This window comes from Microtus pennsylvanicus, chromosome 2 (assembly GCF_037038515.1).
Source record: "Microtus pennsylvanicus isolate mMicPen1 chromosome 2, mMicPen1.hap1, whole genome shotgun sequence".
NCBI classification, from domain to species: Eukaryota; Metazoa; Chordata; class Mammalia; order Rodentia; family Cricetidae; genus Microtus; species Microtus pennsylvanicus.
This window is the reverse complement of record NC_134580.1, coordinates 49347970-49362684: the sequence shown is the minus strand read 5'-3', so window position 1 is coordinate 49362684 and position 14715 is coordinate 49347970. Positions and strand designations below refer to the sequence as shown.

Below are 14715 nucleotides of genomic sequence, written 5' to 3'. Positions count from 1 at the left end.
AAACAAAAAAATCCACCAAATATGGAGAAGAGATTAGTAGGGAAGAGGTGGTGGATGGGAGAGGAGGAGACCCACAAAGGTCAGATTACCAGCACCTGCTGTTACCACGCTCAGAAGGCTTTTTGTTGTTTGCTTGTTTGTAAGGCTCACTGAGTCCCCTTAGAAGTAAATGTAGGGCCAGAAAAGAGAGACTAAGGCTGCAAGCAGAAAGGAAGATCTTCCTGCCTCAGTGGATGGGGGAGGGAGTGGGCGTGGCTTGTCTCTTAAAGAGACAGGCCAACCATAATACAATTTTTCCTTTCTTAAAGTTAATATATAAAATAATTGTCAGTATATCAGGATATGTTAGTTTGTCAGTATGTTCTGCCCAGTTGTCTGAGATGTTTTTATGTTTGCTTATATTCATATGAAATACTGTTTTTCCTTTACATTGGATTGATTTTATTTTTGAATTGTTGAACTTTGAACAAAATGTGAGTGTTTGAAGGTTTTAAGACCCACCAAGAAACTTATTGATATTAGATGGTGGCTTCATTTCATTGCAGTAAAATTATGAGATCGGAGCTCAGTTGTAAGCGCTTTCCTCACATGTACTAGGCCTGGGTTTGAACTCTAGCACCGGAAAAATGGTAGTTTTTTTTTTGCTAATGAATTTCTAATCACAGAATATACTTTCACTATGGTTTATGTTAATTTGTAAAATTTGAAGCAATTGACCCTTGGTAGTTTCTTCATTTTCTATTTTATCTGTATCACAGATCAAAATTGCTTTTATGTCTTGTTGAAGGAGCGTGCAAACCAAACATTGTTTCATTGATTGTGCAAATACAGCCTTCAGAAATAGAGATTGTTTTTTATAGTACGTTCACCTTCCTTCTTTAGGGAGAGTGATCAGAACTAAATAACTGCTAATTGTGAGTCTGGTGCTTCCTGCGGAGTTTACGTGAGGGTTATTAAATAAGTCTTCAATTAGCACCTGCCAACAGTCTGAGACAGCATGTTTTTAGTGTCTGCAGTTGTTGTGCTTGGAGTTGTTAAAGTCAATATTTTTCTTTGGAGGAAAGTTAAGTTGCTGTCATTGCAGAATTCAGTGTTTACTGGGCTAGCAAAGTTCCATACAAACACGGAACGTAGGCGAGAGACACATGCAGCTTGAACTGTTAGTTCTAGGATGAACCATGAATTTTAAGGTCACTCTGTCTTTTCGTAGAATCTTGTGTTTCTTTTCTAATTACCTTAATGTAAGTTCATTTCTAGAAGAACTGTTTATGCACAGAAATGGTGTCTTTGTTGTAATCTAACTGCAAAAATTATTTGATACGTATCTGTAAGTAAACACTTACAGATCATATGTGTGGGATTTGACTTGCTTTGATAAAATTATTGCAGTGATTATATGTCAGTGTTTTTTGCATATGTGTATGTACATCAGTATAATATATATACTATGTTCAAGACCCTCTCATGAGGTGTGTGGTTTTCTACCGTAAACAGTCAGCTAGGGAGTGGAGAAAAGAACGCTGACTGCTCTTCCACAGGACCTGGGTTCTATTCCCAACGCCAACATCTGTAACTCTAGGGCAGGGGATCCCACATCATGCAGTGTACAAATAGGCATTCATGCCAAACACCCATATACATTTAAGCAATGAAAAGTTGAGTTATGACACCTCACTTCCAGAATTCTGGAAATTGTGCAGGGGAAGAAATGTGCATGGTTACCACGGGATGACTCACAGCTTGCTACCTCATTTCGTATACATCCTTCTGCTTCCTCTGTGTTTGACTGGTGACTCCCGAGACTCCGCTCCTCTTCCCAGCATCCTAGTCTGGCTTTCTCACCCAATCTCTCCCTGCCCAGCTATAGATTAGTCAGCTCTTTGTTAACCCATAAGAGTAATACATGTTTATAGTGTACAAAGATTGTTCCATGGCATCTAAGCACTCTTTGAGAGTCAGTGATCATTATTTCAGATCTCCACTTCCGCTGCCTTGTATTGCCCAGACACGGATTCTCTTTTTAGAGAATGAACTTTCTTGACCACTTTAAGGCATCGTTGGATTACCTCTGATGTCTTGTATAATGCAGCTGCTGTGTAAATAAGAAAGAAGTTTTTGCACATTTAAATGAACATGTGTTTTCCCTCCAATATTTTCTCTCTGTAGTTGATTGAATTCAGAGAAGCAGAGCCAGGGGAAGGTCGTTTTTCTCTTCTCTTCTCCTTTCACCAGATGAGTTGTGTGTGCTTATAAGTGGCAGTTTATTCCGCTTTGACAAAATGGAGGGTATGTTGAGACAGGCAGACCCTGGAGCTAGCTGACCAGCCAGCTTAGCTGATTGGTGAGTTCCAGGTTCAGTGAGGGAGACTGCCTCAAAATAATGTGGGGAGTGACTTCGCTGCCACACATATGCTACACATATGTGTACATATATACACCCATTGTACACACACGTACATACCACATGAATACATATACCCCACATACATGCATGCATTTCTTTCTCTCAAATACATACACTCTGGAAATTATGGACATGTCTATATTAGAAAGATACTATGGAACATGAATAAGTCGGAGCAGAAGAATGAGTCCATGATGATTAGACAGAACAAAAAGTTCTCTTTTTTTATTGATTTTATTGAGCCATACATATTTCTCTGCTCCCCTCCTTGCCCCACCCCTCCCCTTCAACCCTCTCCCGTGCTCCCAATTTACTCAGGAGATCTTGTCTTTTTCTGCTTCCCATGTAGTTTAGATCCATGTATGTCTCTCTTAGGGTCCTCGTTGTCTGGGTTCTCTGGGATTGTGATTTGTAGGCTGGTTTTCTTTGCTTTATGTTAAAAAAACCACTTATGAGTGAGTACATGTGATAATTGTCTTTCTGGGTCTGGGTTACCTCACTCACTATGATGTTTTCTAGCTCTATCCATTTGCCTGCAAAATTCAAGATGTCATTTTTTCTGCTGTGTAGTACTCCATGATGTGAATGTACCACATTTTCCTTATCTATTCTTTGGTTGAGGGTCATTTAGGTTATTTCCAGGTTCTGGCTATGACAAACAGTGCTGCTGTGAACATAGTTGAACACATGTCCTTGTGGTACGACTGAACATTCATATATATGCGTGTGTGTGTCTGTGTGTGTGTGTCTGTGTGTGTATTGCTGGGTTTTGAGGAAGGTTGTTTCCTAATTTTCTAAGAAATTGCCACACTGACATCCAGAGGGGCTGTACCAGCTTGCATTCCCACCAGCAATGCAGGAGTGTTCCGTTTTCCCCACAACCTCTCCAGCATAAGTTGTCATCAGTGTTTTTGATTTTGGCCATTCTTACAGGTGTAAGATGGAATCTCAGAGTTGTTTTGATATGCATTTCTCTGATGGCTAAGGATGTTGAGCATTTCCTTAAGTGTCTTTAAGCCATTTTAGATTCCTCTGTTGAGAGTTCTCTGTTTAGGTCTGTACTCCATTTTTTTTTATTGGATTATTAGAACAAAAAGTTCTTACGTTTTATTGCTTTTTTGACTTTCTGCTTCAACAGGTCTCAACTAAATGGTCAACCAAATAGTCCCAAATGTATCCAGTGACAACTTGTATCATCAAATACCATGGGAATGTCTAAGCATTCTCTCCAAGGGATCAAACAGTTGTCAGGTGATGAACAACATTCCTCACTCTTACCCAGGTCATTCTTCCTCAGTTCCAGATGTTGCTGTGAAAGGAGAGTACTCCAGCTACTATCTCCTGTTGCAAGGCAATGGCAAGAAACGGTGCAAAGCCACGTTGCTTCACTCGGCCAACCAGATCAATGGCTCCTTTGCGCTCAGTTTCATTCATGGGAAGATGAAAACAAAGAAGGAAGAAGCCACATTGAGTACGTATTAACTTAGCTAGAAGAGACCCACTCCTATGCTTATTTGTACTGCAGTTAATTTACATGGTTTCAGGAGGAAGGAATAATAATGAAACTCCATGTTTGCCATTAGTTTACCTTTTTTTAGCCCAACTTTTTTTATATATATAAAATATTTTGGTCATATGCTGTCCCCTCCTCCAACTTCTCTCAGATATTCTGTACCTCCCTACCCATCCCAAGTTCATGTTCTTTCTCTCTCAGGCTCTAAAAAAACAAAACAAAAGAAAATAACCCCCCTCCCAGAATAGAAAATCAAAACTAACAAAAATCAATAAGAAAAAAAAACCAAGCAAAAGCAAAAAACACACAAAAAAAACCATGGAGTCCAACTTGTGTCGGCAGTCTACTCCTGGCATGGGGCCTGCCCTCCAGTGTCGTTGATATACCCAGTTACACTCCACCAGAGAAAAACTGGGTTTCCTCTTCCGGGGGTGGCACTTTGTGTCCGCTTCCCTGTCTCCATGCTGGAATTCTAATATGATCTTTTTATAATTTTAAATGAAGAGAATTAGTTCCTTTACAATATACAAAGTAAAGATTAGCTCTCAAGCCTCTTTTACTTCAGTCTATTTTATTTTTCTTTTTTCTCTCAAGTTCTATATTTTGGTTAAATTTGATTCTATATTAAGTTCTACATTTGGTTATATATATATATATATGTGTGTGTGTGTGTGTGTGTATTTGTGTATGTATTAGCTATGCCAATAGGCGTATTACTCACAGACAGAGAGCAGAGGGATAGGAACAGCCCAGGATACATCACAAGCCAGCCTCCCAAGGCTTAGCTATATGGTGCACATGGAATCTTGACTCCTTGTGTCCTACTTATAGCACAGTTGAGGACACTTGAGGGCATCCTTCTCTGGGTTGCATGCTTCAGATGTCAAATGATTCCCTAAACATGAGTAGCCTTCCCTTGAAGGTGAGAGGGGAGCAAACCCCAAGTTTCCCTGTGTGTCTCCTGATAGTGTATTTCCTGTACATTTTTTCTTTAGTTTTGTTGTTTTTGTTTGTTTGTTTGTTTTTTGTTTTGTTGTTGGTGGTGGGTTTTTGTGTTTGGTTTGGTTTTCTGAGAGAGGGTTCTCTGTGTAGCTTTGGAGCTTGCCCTGAATCTTGCTCTGTAGACCAGGCTGGCCTCAAACTCAGAGATCCACCTGCCTCTTCTGGGATTAAAGGTATGCATTTCTGCCTTTAGATCTGATTATCTGAGAACTACATGCAAGAAGAAAAGAGGATGAGCCTGGGTTAGCCAAGTCAGTCCTGGGACTGTTGCATAGTTTTATACTTGATTTATTACGCAAAGAAGTAAACAGAGGAGGTCAGGTGGGCCCGTGGTTCATTGTGTGGGTTATGGGAACCTATACTTAGAAATGAGAAACATTCTGTCTTTGTTTTCTAAGTATCATGTAGTGAAGTCTACTCTGGTGCCCATATTCCCCCAAGGAATTAAGAATCAGATCAAATGCAGAGATCCACAGCAAAGCACTGGGCCAAGCTCCTGGAGTCCAGTCAAAGAGAGGGAGGAGGGATTATATGAGCGGTGTGTGTGTGTGTGTGTGTGTGTGTGTGTGTGTGTGTGTGTGTGAAGATTATGATGCGGAAACCCACAGAGACAGCTGACTTGAGCTAGTGGAAGCTCACAGACTCTGGACTGGCAGCTGGGAAACCTGCATGGGACCAAACTAGCCCCTCTGAATGTGGGTGACAGTTGTGAGACTTGGTCTTTTTGTGAGCCCCCTGGCAGTGGGAACAGGATTTATCTGAGGTCCAGGAGCCCATAGGGAAACTATGGTGGGATACCATGCTCAACCTTGGTGCAGGAGGGTGGGGCTTGGTCCTGCCTCAACTTGGTGTGCCAGACTTTGTTGACTCCCTATGGGAATTCTTACTCTGAGGAGGGAGTGGGAGTGGGGAGGGAGGAGGAACTGTGGTTGGTATGTAAAATTAATTTAAAAAAAAAAAACCAAAAGAACCAGATCAAAGATTAAAATGCAGAACAATTTAGTATGCTCGTTTCCCCGTGTTTAATTGTTACTTTGAAGTATGTGAGATCAAGAGAGATGAGTGGTTGGCGGTTATGTTTCTAGTCGTGTCCTAACACATTTCCTAGCAGCTGAGGTTTAATTGTTCGTGTAGCATATCATTAATGTTGACTTTTTCTTTCTTCTCAGGTTTTCCTTTTGACTTCTCATCACTCCCGAGTTTTTCTGAGGAGCAGGTTTTGCAAAGAGAGAAACAGTTAGCCAGCATCCAGGTTCTGGCTTTGAAAGAATGCCTGAGTAAGTACTACCAGTTTGGGCATTTGATTTTACTGTAAGAGCGTTGGTGTGAACCTCCTGTGTTTACATCTTGTTCCCATCTGTGTTGTCTTTTAGGATGATGCACAGAGCTGCGTGTGTATAGGGAGCTGGGTAGATGAAGTCTGCAATGTTGTTTTTAATGGATTCGGACCATCCCGATTGTCAGTATATCATTGGAAATATTTTAAAAACATATTTTGCCAGGGAAATTTTGTATTTCAAATTTGTATACTCTGAACCATATCTAGAAAAGACATAGAAGTTTGTTACTCTACTTACTGCATACAGTGTAGTTTTGTTACAAGGAAGGTAGATATTGAAAACAGAAGAAAATGCAAGTCTAGAGAAATTAGTATGGTAACGAGTGCATTGATTCTTCAATTTAACCAATAACTGATGAGAACCGAGCATTATTCACATACTGAAGTGAACATCATGGGTTTCCTTAGCTGGGAGGCTTAATACTTTCATAAAAGGGATCAGATGGTTTTTTCTTCCATCACTAATATTCAATTGGTTATCAGTCTGAATTTTTATAAATATTAAACATGCATTATTGCCTAATATCAATATGTTTTAAATCACTGATATATAATTGCTAAGAAACTCCTTAAATTTATGATATTACCTTGTTCTCAGCTATTACAGTCAGGGTGCTTTCTTACTCTGCTTTCCAAACCATGGTGTAATTGGCCGTCTCCATAAGTCGAGGCTAGCTCCAGTGGAGTTTTATTAATAAAATGAGGGACTGATTCCTGAAGCACATTGCTTATTGTGTATCTTCCATGGGAAGCAAGCCATTCATTTAGAAGGCCTCCCAGCTGACTGTACGGAAAGGAAATACACTGAGGCTTCTGATTTCCTCGCAGAGTCTACAGAAACAGATGATCACAACTCTGTGAGTGTACTGTTAATATTTGTGGTCACAGGAAGCTTGTGTTTCCTACCTTGGGCTAAATCTGTCAGGACTCCAAAAATACCCACTTCAGTGAGGTAGGGTGTTCCAGGGCCTGCATCATAAAGCTGATGTTCTAAAGGTGGGGGTTGTCTCTGCCTTCCCCCAGCTGCCTGGCAGCATTCGTGTACACCAGGCTGCCCTGGGTGTAATGTCAAACACCTGAATCCCGAGTCTGGGGCCTGGGATGGTGCTTCGCAGGCTGTAAGTTCTCAATGTCTGTGGAATTCCTATCAGTTTCTAGGATAGTAGGTTTATTGTAGAAGAAAAATGTGATTAATGTAGAAGGGTTTTTAAAAGAAATGTTTTGTATCAAAGTAATATATAGATACAGTGTGAAAATTCAGATGATACTCAGAAACTTTGAATGCAGAATGGCGATGACTCTCAGACTAACCCCCCCCCCCCCCCCCCCCCCGCCACGCGCCCATCTTTCTGCCTCTCAGACCAGTTTTCATCTCTGCCTGTGGCCACAAGCGCCTGGCTCAACTTTGTCTCTGTGTCCACAAGCAGCTGTCCCCATCTTTCTGCCTCTGTGTCCGCTGCTGCTCTCCTCAGTCCTCCAGCTAGTTGAGGCCTTTCTTCTTGTTTTTAGATACTGTGAAATTGTATGTATCCAGTTCATTTTCTTAACCTCTAACTGTGGTGGATAAAGAATGAGTGTCTCTAAGTCATCTTCCACTTCCCCTTTCCCTTCCCAGTGACCCTGGACAGTGAAGGCTTGGGTTGGCTAACAGCATCACAGCAGAGATAAGTTTTCTGTCGAGCTGTGGGCCGTGTTACAATACAGTGCTGTCTGCTCGCTCTGTGCTTAGGAATCTAACCCACTGCTGTCCACTGCAGTGCTCTTGTCTTTACTGGTTTGAGCAGCTCCCTGAAGGTGTTGTCCCCAGAAGCCTGACTCTGATTGAGAGTATGCCCCTCACCTCCAGCCCCATACCCCGTTTTCTGAGCCGTGTATGTGACAGGCCATTTTAATAGAATATCATCAATTTTTCTTAGACCTTTAGTAATTCCTTCCCCACTTCTCTTCTTCCTATACCTCTTATAGAGTTAGATATTGATGTTTCAGGACAGAAAACTTCTCTGATTGATTTTTGAGACCGGGTCTCATGTGGCCTGGTCTTGAGGACAGCCTTGAATTCTTGCATCTTTCCTTTTTAGCACCACTTCCAATACACTAAGATTACAACCTGACTTGTCCACACCTGGTGAGGAGTCCTTTTGTTGTCATTGTTGTTGTTGTTCCGCGATTGTTCTTTTATTAAACCAGACTGTACTTATTCTAGTATCTTCTTTACTTTAGGAAAATATTAATTCTGTCACATTTTCTCTTGTTTTCTATAATGTTTTTGTTTCTTTTGAATTCTTTTTGATTGCTTTTTCTTCTCTTTTTTTTTACCCTTGTTTGGCTTCCTTTCCGTCTCCTACTCTGGCTTGGCTTCCTCTCTCTCCTCTCTCCCCTCCCCTCCCCTCAGCCCCCCTTCTTTCTTTCTGCTTTAAGAACCCAACAATACCTCTTCTCCAAAAGTTGCAGCCAATTTAGGAACAAGCTGAAGAAATGTACAGTAAATTATAGGTGAAATGGAGTGATATTTTAGATTATGGCGCAGCTGGCTTTCTCATCCATATACCAAGTCTTGAACTTAGCTATTGGGAAACTGCCAGAACTGGGCAACTACAGACCAACCATATAGGAAAAGCTTTCAGGATGTCCTGCAGAGAGGCTACCCAAAGACTGCTGCTGGCTGTCAAAGCCTGATGTTCAGCCCAGTAAGTGAGTGGAGCAAGAAGGAGCTGCAGGTCTTCCTGGGTAATAGTAGCATAAGAAGTGCAGAGCCCTTTTCCTCAGCCCTTTCCAAGACTTGTGGTTGGCTCCCATCCATCCTGTTTTCTACTGCAGCTTTTACATCCAGCCTCTAGTATATAATACCTGGCAAAAGTCACTGGAGAGTAGTAGGGGAAGGATTTCGTATTCTTATTTGAGCCTGCCTCTACCCTGATCTTAGTACCAGCACCTGGGGCTCTTCTCTCTCTGGGTGTTCAGTTTTGTGTTTTGTTCATAGAATCCTTTATGGCCCACTGGCCATATATGGCCAAGGATAGCTGTGACTATGGCCCAATATTGACTCATACATTTCATAGGTGACAGTCTTGCGTCACAGTGTCACAAAGTTGAATACATCTCTGGTATTTTGGTGGTGGGACTTGGGATCTGATGTCTAGAACCATAGGGCTTTTGTTGAACTTAATTTAACCCCATTTTTAGCATGACCTTTCTACATACCTGAAGTCCCATAGTTTGGTACTATTAAAGTAAAACCAAACTGGAAGCAGCTGTGCCTGCCTGTCTCTGAGGCTGGACAGTGAGTGGGGGCAGAGCTCGAGCTCTGCCTAAGCCGTCATGTCCAGTCTGGTTTGAGGCCAGTACTTCACTACATTTACCCACACTGCTTGGTAGTGCTGTCTGCAGGCACCAAAAGTGATCCCTCCTCTCTTCTGCTGGCTCAAGTTTACCACTTACTTCTGTCTTCCACAGCTTGTTCAGAAGGGTTGCTGTTTTTTCTTGTTACCATTGCTTAATTTTTCATTTCTGACTTTCAAATTGGAGAAGGAAGAACAGGAATGTCTATGCTATTGTATTTAAAGAAAGTTTTATGGGTTTTAATTTTATATACTGTATTAGTCAGGGTTCTCCAATGTAGCAGAACTTATTGAGTGACTTAAAGGCTTCAGTCCAGCTAATACAATGTTGACTGACTGTGAGTGAAAAGGCCAAGAATCCAGTAGTTGCTCAGTCCCTGAGGCTGGGTGTCTCAGCTTGTCTTCAGTATATGGTGGAATCCCGAAGAATTAGATTTCCATGCCAATGAAGCAATGGATGTTCTAGCAAACAGGCAAAGAGCAAACGCTTCCCTCTTTGGGCTTCCAGCAGAAAGTGTGGCTCAGACTAAAGGCTTCCCGCTTCAAGATCAGGATTAAAAGTGGATCTTCCTACTTCCAATTAAGCAGAAATCCCTCACTGGTGGGCCCTCCATTTTTGGATTTTAGCTAATTCCAGATGGATTCAAGTTGTCAACCAAGAATAGCCATCATATCATACATATACATGTAAGACCACTTTTAATGCTCTGTGTTAGATCTCTGAAGACTTGTAGCTGGCCTTTCCTGTCCATCCACTCTGTTAACCAAGTACTCCCTTTCCCCTCATCTCACACAGTATCTCTGAATTATGCCATTACCTATAAATAAGATCAAAATGGAAATGTGGCTATACAGGAATGTAGATATTTATTTTCCTTACAAAATATATTTGACAAAAGTCGTAGACAGAGGAGCTTCCACTGCAGGTGCTCAGAAAAAGTGGTTAATTGTGTCTGTTGTCGTGCAGAAAGAAGAAAGGCTGCCAGTCAGCCTGAAGCAGTTTCTGCTGATGAACTCAAAAGTCTGTTGGTGTTGACAAGGGAGCGCTTCCTAGATCATTTTGATGCCCTTGCCCCTAAAGCAGTTCTAACACAAACAGACAGAATGAAATCTGCTGGTATGGTAAATGGTAAGTTTTTTATTCCTTTAAATTTTGGTGGTGGTGGTGGTGGTGGTGGTGGTGGTGGTGGTGGTGGTGTGTGTGTGTAGCATTTTGATTAAATTTTATAAGCTATATTGGCCAAGTCAAATATATTTCACACATTTAAAGAATGATATGTATTTTTTTTAACACGTGTATATCTGAACTTTACTTACTTAAGTATGACAGACTTTTTTGCTAACACCTTTTATCAAGCATGTTTAGTTTAACTGTTCTTTAGCACAGGAGGAAGCACTCTGTGGTCTCATTCATCTTGCTAAGCTGCTAGAATGGCTAGATCTCAAAACGTGAAGAAAGTGACATGTATGCAGTGAGTTGGATACAGGCAGAACACATGCTAAGACCCTTCCCAGCTGCCACTCGCTGGGGTCCTGAGGTCGCCATATTTCCCAAGAGGATCGTGGAATCACTGCTTCATTCACTGAGCCTCTGCTCCTCTCTGGAGTCTGATGTTGTGAATTTGAGTAAAGGGAAGTTTTCAGGAGTCTAGCAAGAATTTGCTTGAGGCTCTCTTGAAACAGTACAAATTTTTGTTTTTATTTTACAGGAACCATTTTTATTGTATAGGCTAAAGAAAACTAATCACAGAATCAGCTTAGCGAGGTGTTTATTTGTATGTCTTTCTGTGATACTGTGGATATTCAAAAAATTGAACATCATAGTGTGGTGATATTTTGTTTGTGATCTAACAGATAAAGCTTGCCTGAAGATTAGAGTGCAGTGTTAAGCTGCTGATTAGCCATAAAAGCCAGATAGTGGTGGCGCACACCTTTAATCCCAACACTCTGGAGGCAAAGGCAGGTGGATCTTTGTGAGTTCAAGGCCACCCTGGGCTACGTGAGACTGACCCAGTCTAAAAGAGAAACAGAGCCAGGTGGTGATGGTTCACACCTTTAACCCAGTACTTGGGAATCACACGCCTTTAATCCCAGCACTAGTGAGGTGGAGACAGGAAGGGATATGGCTGGACAGAGAGAGGGAGAGAAATATAAGGAGGGAAGAGAACGGAGTTCAGGGATTTTGTCTGAGGATGCTTAGAGATAGGATCTTGCCTATCTGGTCTGAGCATTTGGAGAGGTAAGAACTCTAGTGATGTTGGACTCTAGCGTCCAAACACCGAGGAGGAGTCGCCCCCAGAGACCACCTCATACACCACAGCCGATGCAAAAGCATGAGGATTTTATTAATTCTGTCATGACAGGGTCCCCCAGCATTCGGGAAGCTGAGAGACCTCGAATAGCTGGTACAGTCTACTTTTAAAGGGGCCACAGAAGCAATGGGGGGTTGTTCTTTGAGTATTCTGATTGGCTTATTCGAAAGGGCTATTACCAATAATTGACTGGAGAGCTGTTGCCAGATCAGGTGAGGTAAGAGGTCATTTTGACCCCGTTTCCCAGGGGACTGAATCAAAACATACGTATATGGGTAATTGTTCAGGAACTGAGTACTGTGAGCGTAGCTGTTAGGTCCTTGGTTCCCAGGGGAGGAGGGGAAGCACTATGGCACAGAGGCTGAGAGGATTCAGAATTGTCAAAAATGGCTTCAGGATTGTCTTAAAGTCTTACATTGACCGCTGCTCTGCTTCTCTGATCTCTCACTTTTCACCCCCTAATATCTGACTCCGGTTTTTATTTAACAAGACTGATTTGGATTGCATTACATCATGGTCCTTGACTTTCATCCACATTACATTGTGAAGCAGTGTGTGGGAACAGTGGGCTACGTCCTGCTTGAGCACAAACACCTGTTCAAGTCCCACTTGGGGCCCTTGTTAACTGGGGTCTAGGTTAGTTACTTTTCTCATCTCTTATGCAATACTGGCAAAAGGTATTTAAAAAAGAGCTTTCTCTACTCCCGCTGGAAGAGCAGTCCATTGTGGTGGGAAGGGCAGTAGAGACATGAGGTGGCTGCTCCATTGTGTTCTTACTCAGAAAACAGAAAGAGATGGATACTGTTGTGCAGCTTGCTCAGTTTATCCTTTCTGCCCAGTCCAAGATTACAGGCCATGGCTTAGAGCCTTTCCACATTCAAGGTGAATCCTCTCTCCCTAGTTAAACCCATAGCATATCCAATCTTGTGCTTTTTTAGGTGTTGTCAAAGCCAGTAAAGTGGACAATGACCTGGGCAAGCAAGTCTGGCTCTTAGCTCTGACCTATAGATGTCTTTGTTTTGCCTCTGGGCGATTGTGTTATTCTTTTTGCTCGAGCCGTGCAGATTGCTTCCATCTGCACAGACTGTGACCCTCACTGCGGTTTATACAAACCTCGCTCACAAATAATGACATGGAGAGTTCTTATTGTTTATAAAAGCTTGGCCGTTAGCTCAGACTGGTCCCACCAGCTCTCATAACTTAAATTAACCCGTTTATATTAGTCTATGTTCTTTCGTGTGGTATTATCCCTCTTCCATCTTGTGCCCCCTGTTTCTTCTTTGTGTCTGGCTGACGACTCCACCTTTCTTCTTCCCAGAGTCCTCTCTGTCCCCAGTAGTTCCACCTAACCTCTTCCTGCCTAGGTATTGGCCATTAAGTTCTTTATTAAACCAATCACAGAGACACATCTTCACACAGTGTAAAGGAATAGTCCACAACCGGCACCTGGCCTTGTGCTCATCCGGTTTTGCAAATGTCACATTTCAGTTTCCTTGTAACAATGATCAGCATAGTCCTGGGGCACGTCCACTCTTGTTCATGGCTTTCCATACGCGTGTCCTTGGTCTAGAGTCCTTTTCTCTCAGCTCTCACCTGACTGCCTATAGCTGCTTTCTGGATGTTCAGATGTTTTCTCCGAAGCTTTCCCAGGCCTCAGCCAGTTTAAACTGTTTTGCCCATACTTGGTACTCACCAGTTTTCTCATTTTATGTGGCATAGATTTAAGTGATGCATAACCTATCTGGTTGTTACTGACTTGTCTTCTCTGCATACCATGCTGTTTGGAGGTACAGACACACTTACTTGCTATCTCCACATCTGTAGGGCCTGGCATGGAGCCTGGGGGATACAGGCTATAGGAGGATGATCTCCCCAAAGTACTCACTAAACAAATGAAGACTTTTAGAACCTGACCTGAAAATTGTCAGGCTGCACATTTGAGTGTGACTCCTATGAATACGTTTTTGACTGTTAACATTCTCATAGACTGATTTGAATAAATACATCTACATGTAAATTGAACTGCATGTAAAACTAGTAAGGCCAATCAGGTTCATATTCTGGTACAGTTGTATTCATTAGCAATCTAGGATGATTTGTACTGGTTCTACCTGTGTGGAAACACCAGCAAGTATAACAAGTGACAGGTCACGATGTATGGACTGCCATAATGTAGCCATTTTATCGACTCACTGCTGAAGTCGCTGTAGGCTCCCAGGGGATGTGGTGCCTGTGTAAGGCACGCGGAGTGTCTGCTTGGCACTTCTGGGCACATAGCGAGGTTGCATAAATGAGTTTGTTAGGCAGGTTGAAATCCCTTTTATTATTTCAAATATTTACTATTATGTTGCTTTATGAAATAGATTAAACCAACAATAATGTCACTTTTTCATTTTGATTTATTCTTACTTTGGTCTGTAAGATCGTAATGGCTTATTCTCATTAGCTGCATGAACTGATAATACTACCTTCCTGTTTGCTGGAGTTTGCGATGTGAAGGTCACTTTCCTTGTTTTTCTAGTGGTATTGGTTCTATTTCCTTTTCTTGTAAAATAAGATATTACAAAAAATAATTTTCTTGATCTCTCAGAAAGCCTTTTGTTACATTTTGTTTGGGCGCATGGTGTAGTATCTAGAGAAGCAAATAAAAGAATCCTATTTTATTTTACTGTAAGAATTATGTTTAGTTATTACCCCAAAGTCCTGACATTTGTTAAGATTTGTTTGCTTTTCTTAAATATTAGACTATGTCATCTCATCCATATTTATATGTTATATACTCGGTTAATAATTAATTTTATTGTAAT

At 41.6% G+C, this 14715-nt stretch overlaps 1 protein-coding gene across 2 annotated transcripts in view; it reads left to right on the top strand.

Annotated features, from left to right (window-relative positions):
• Mtbp (MDM2 binding protein) overlaps positions 1–14715 on the top strand; it is a 62447-nt gene that overhangs the window by 24809 nt on the left and 22923 nt on the right. For both annotated transcript variants that reach the window (XM_075960998.1, XM_075960999.1), the window contains 3 exons: positions 3702–3875; positions 6089–6196; positions 10564–10725. In XM_075960998.1, the coding sequence (XP_075817113.1) occupies positions 3702–3875; positions 6089–6196; positions 10564–10725 (444 nt within the window). The remainder of the gene's footprint in view (positions 1–3701; positions 3876–6088; positions 6197–10563; positions 10726–14715) is intronic.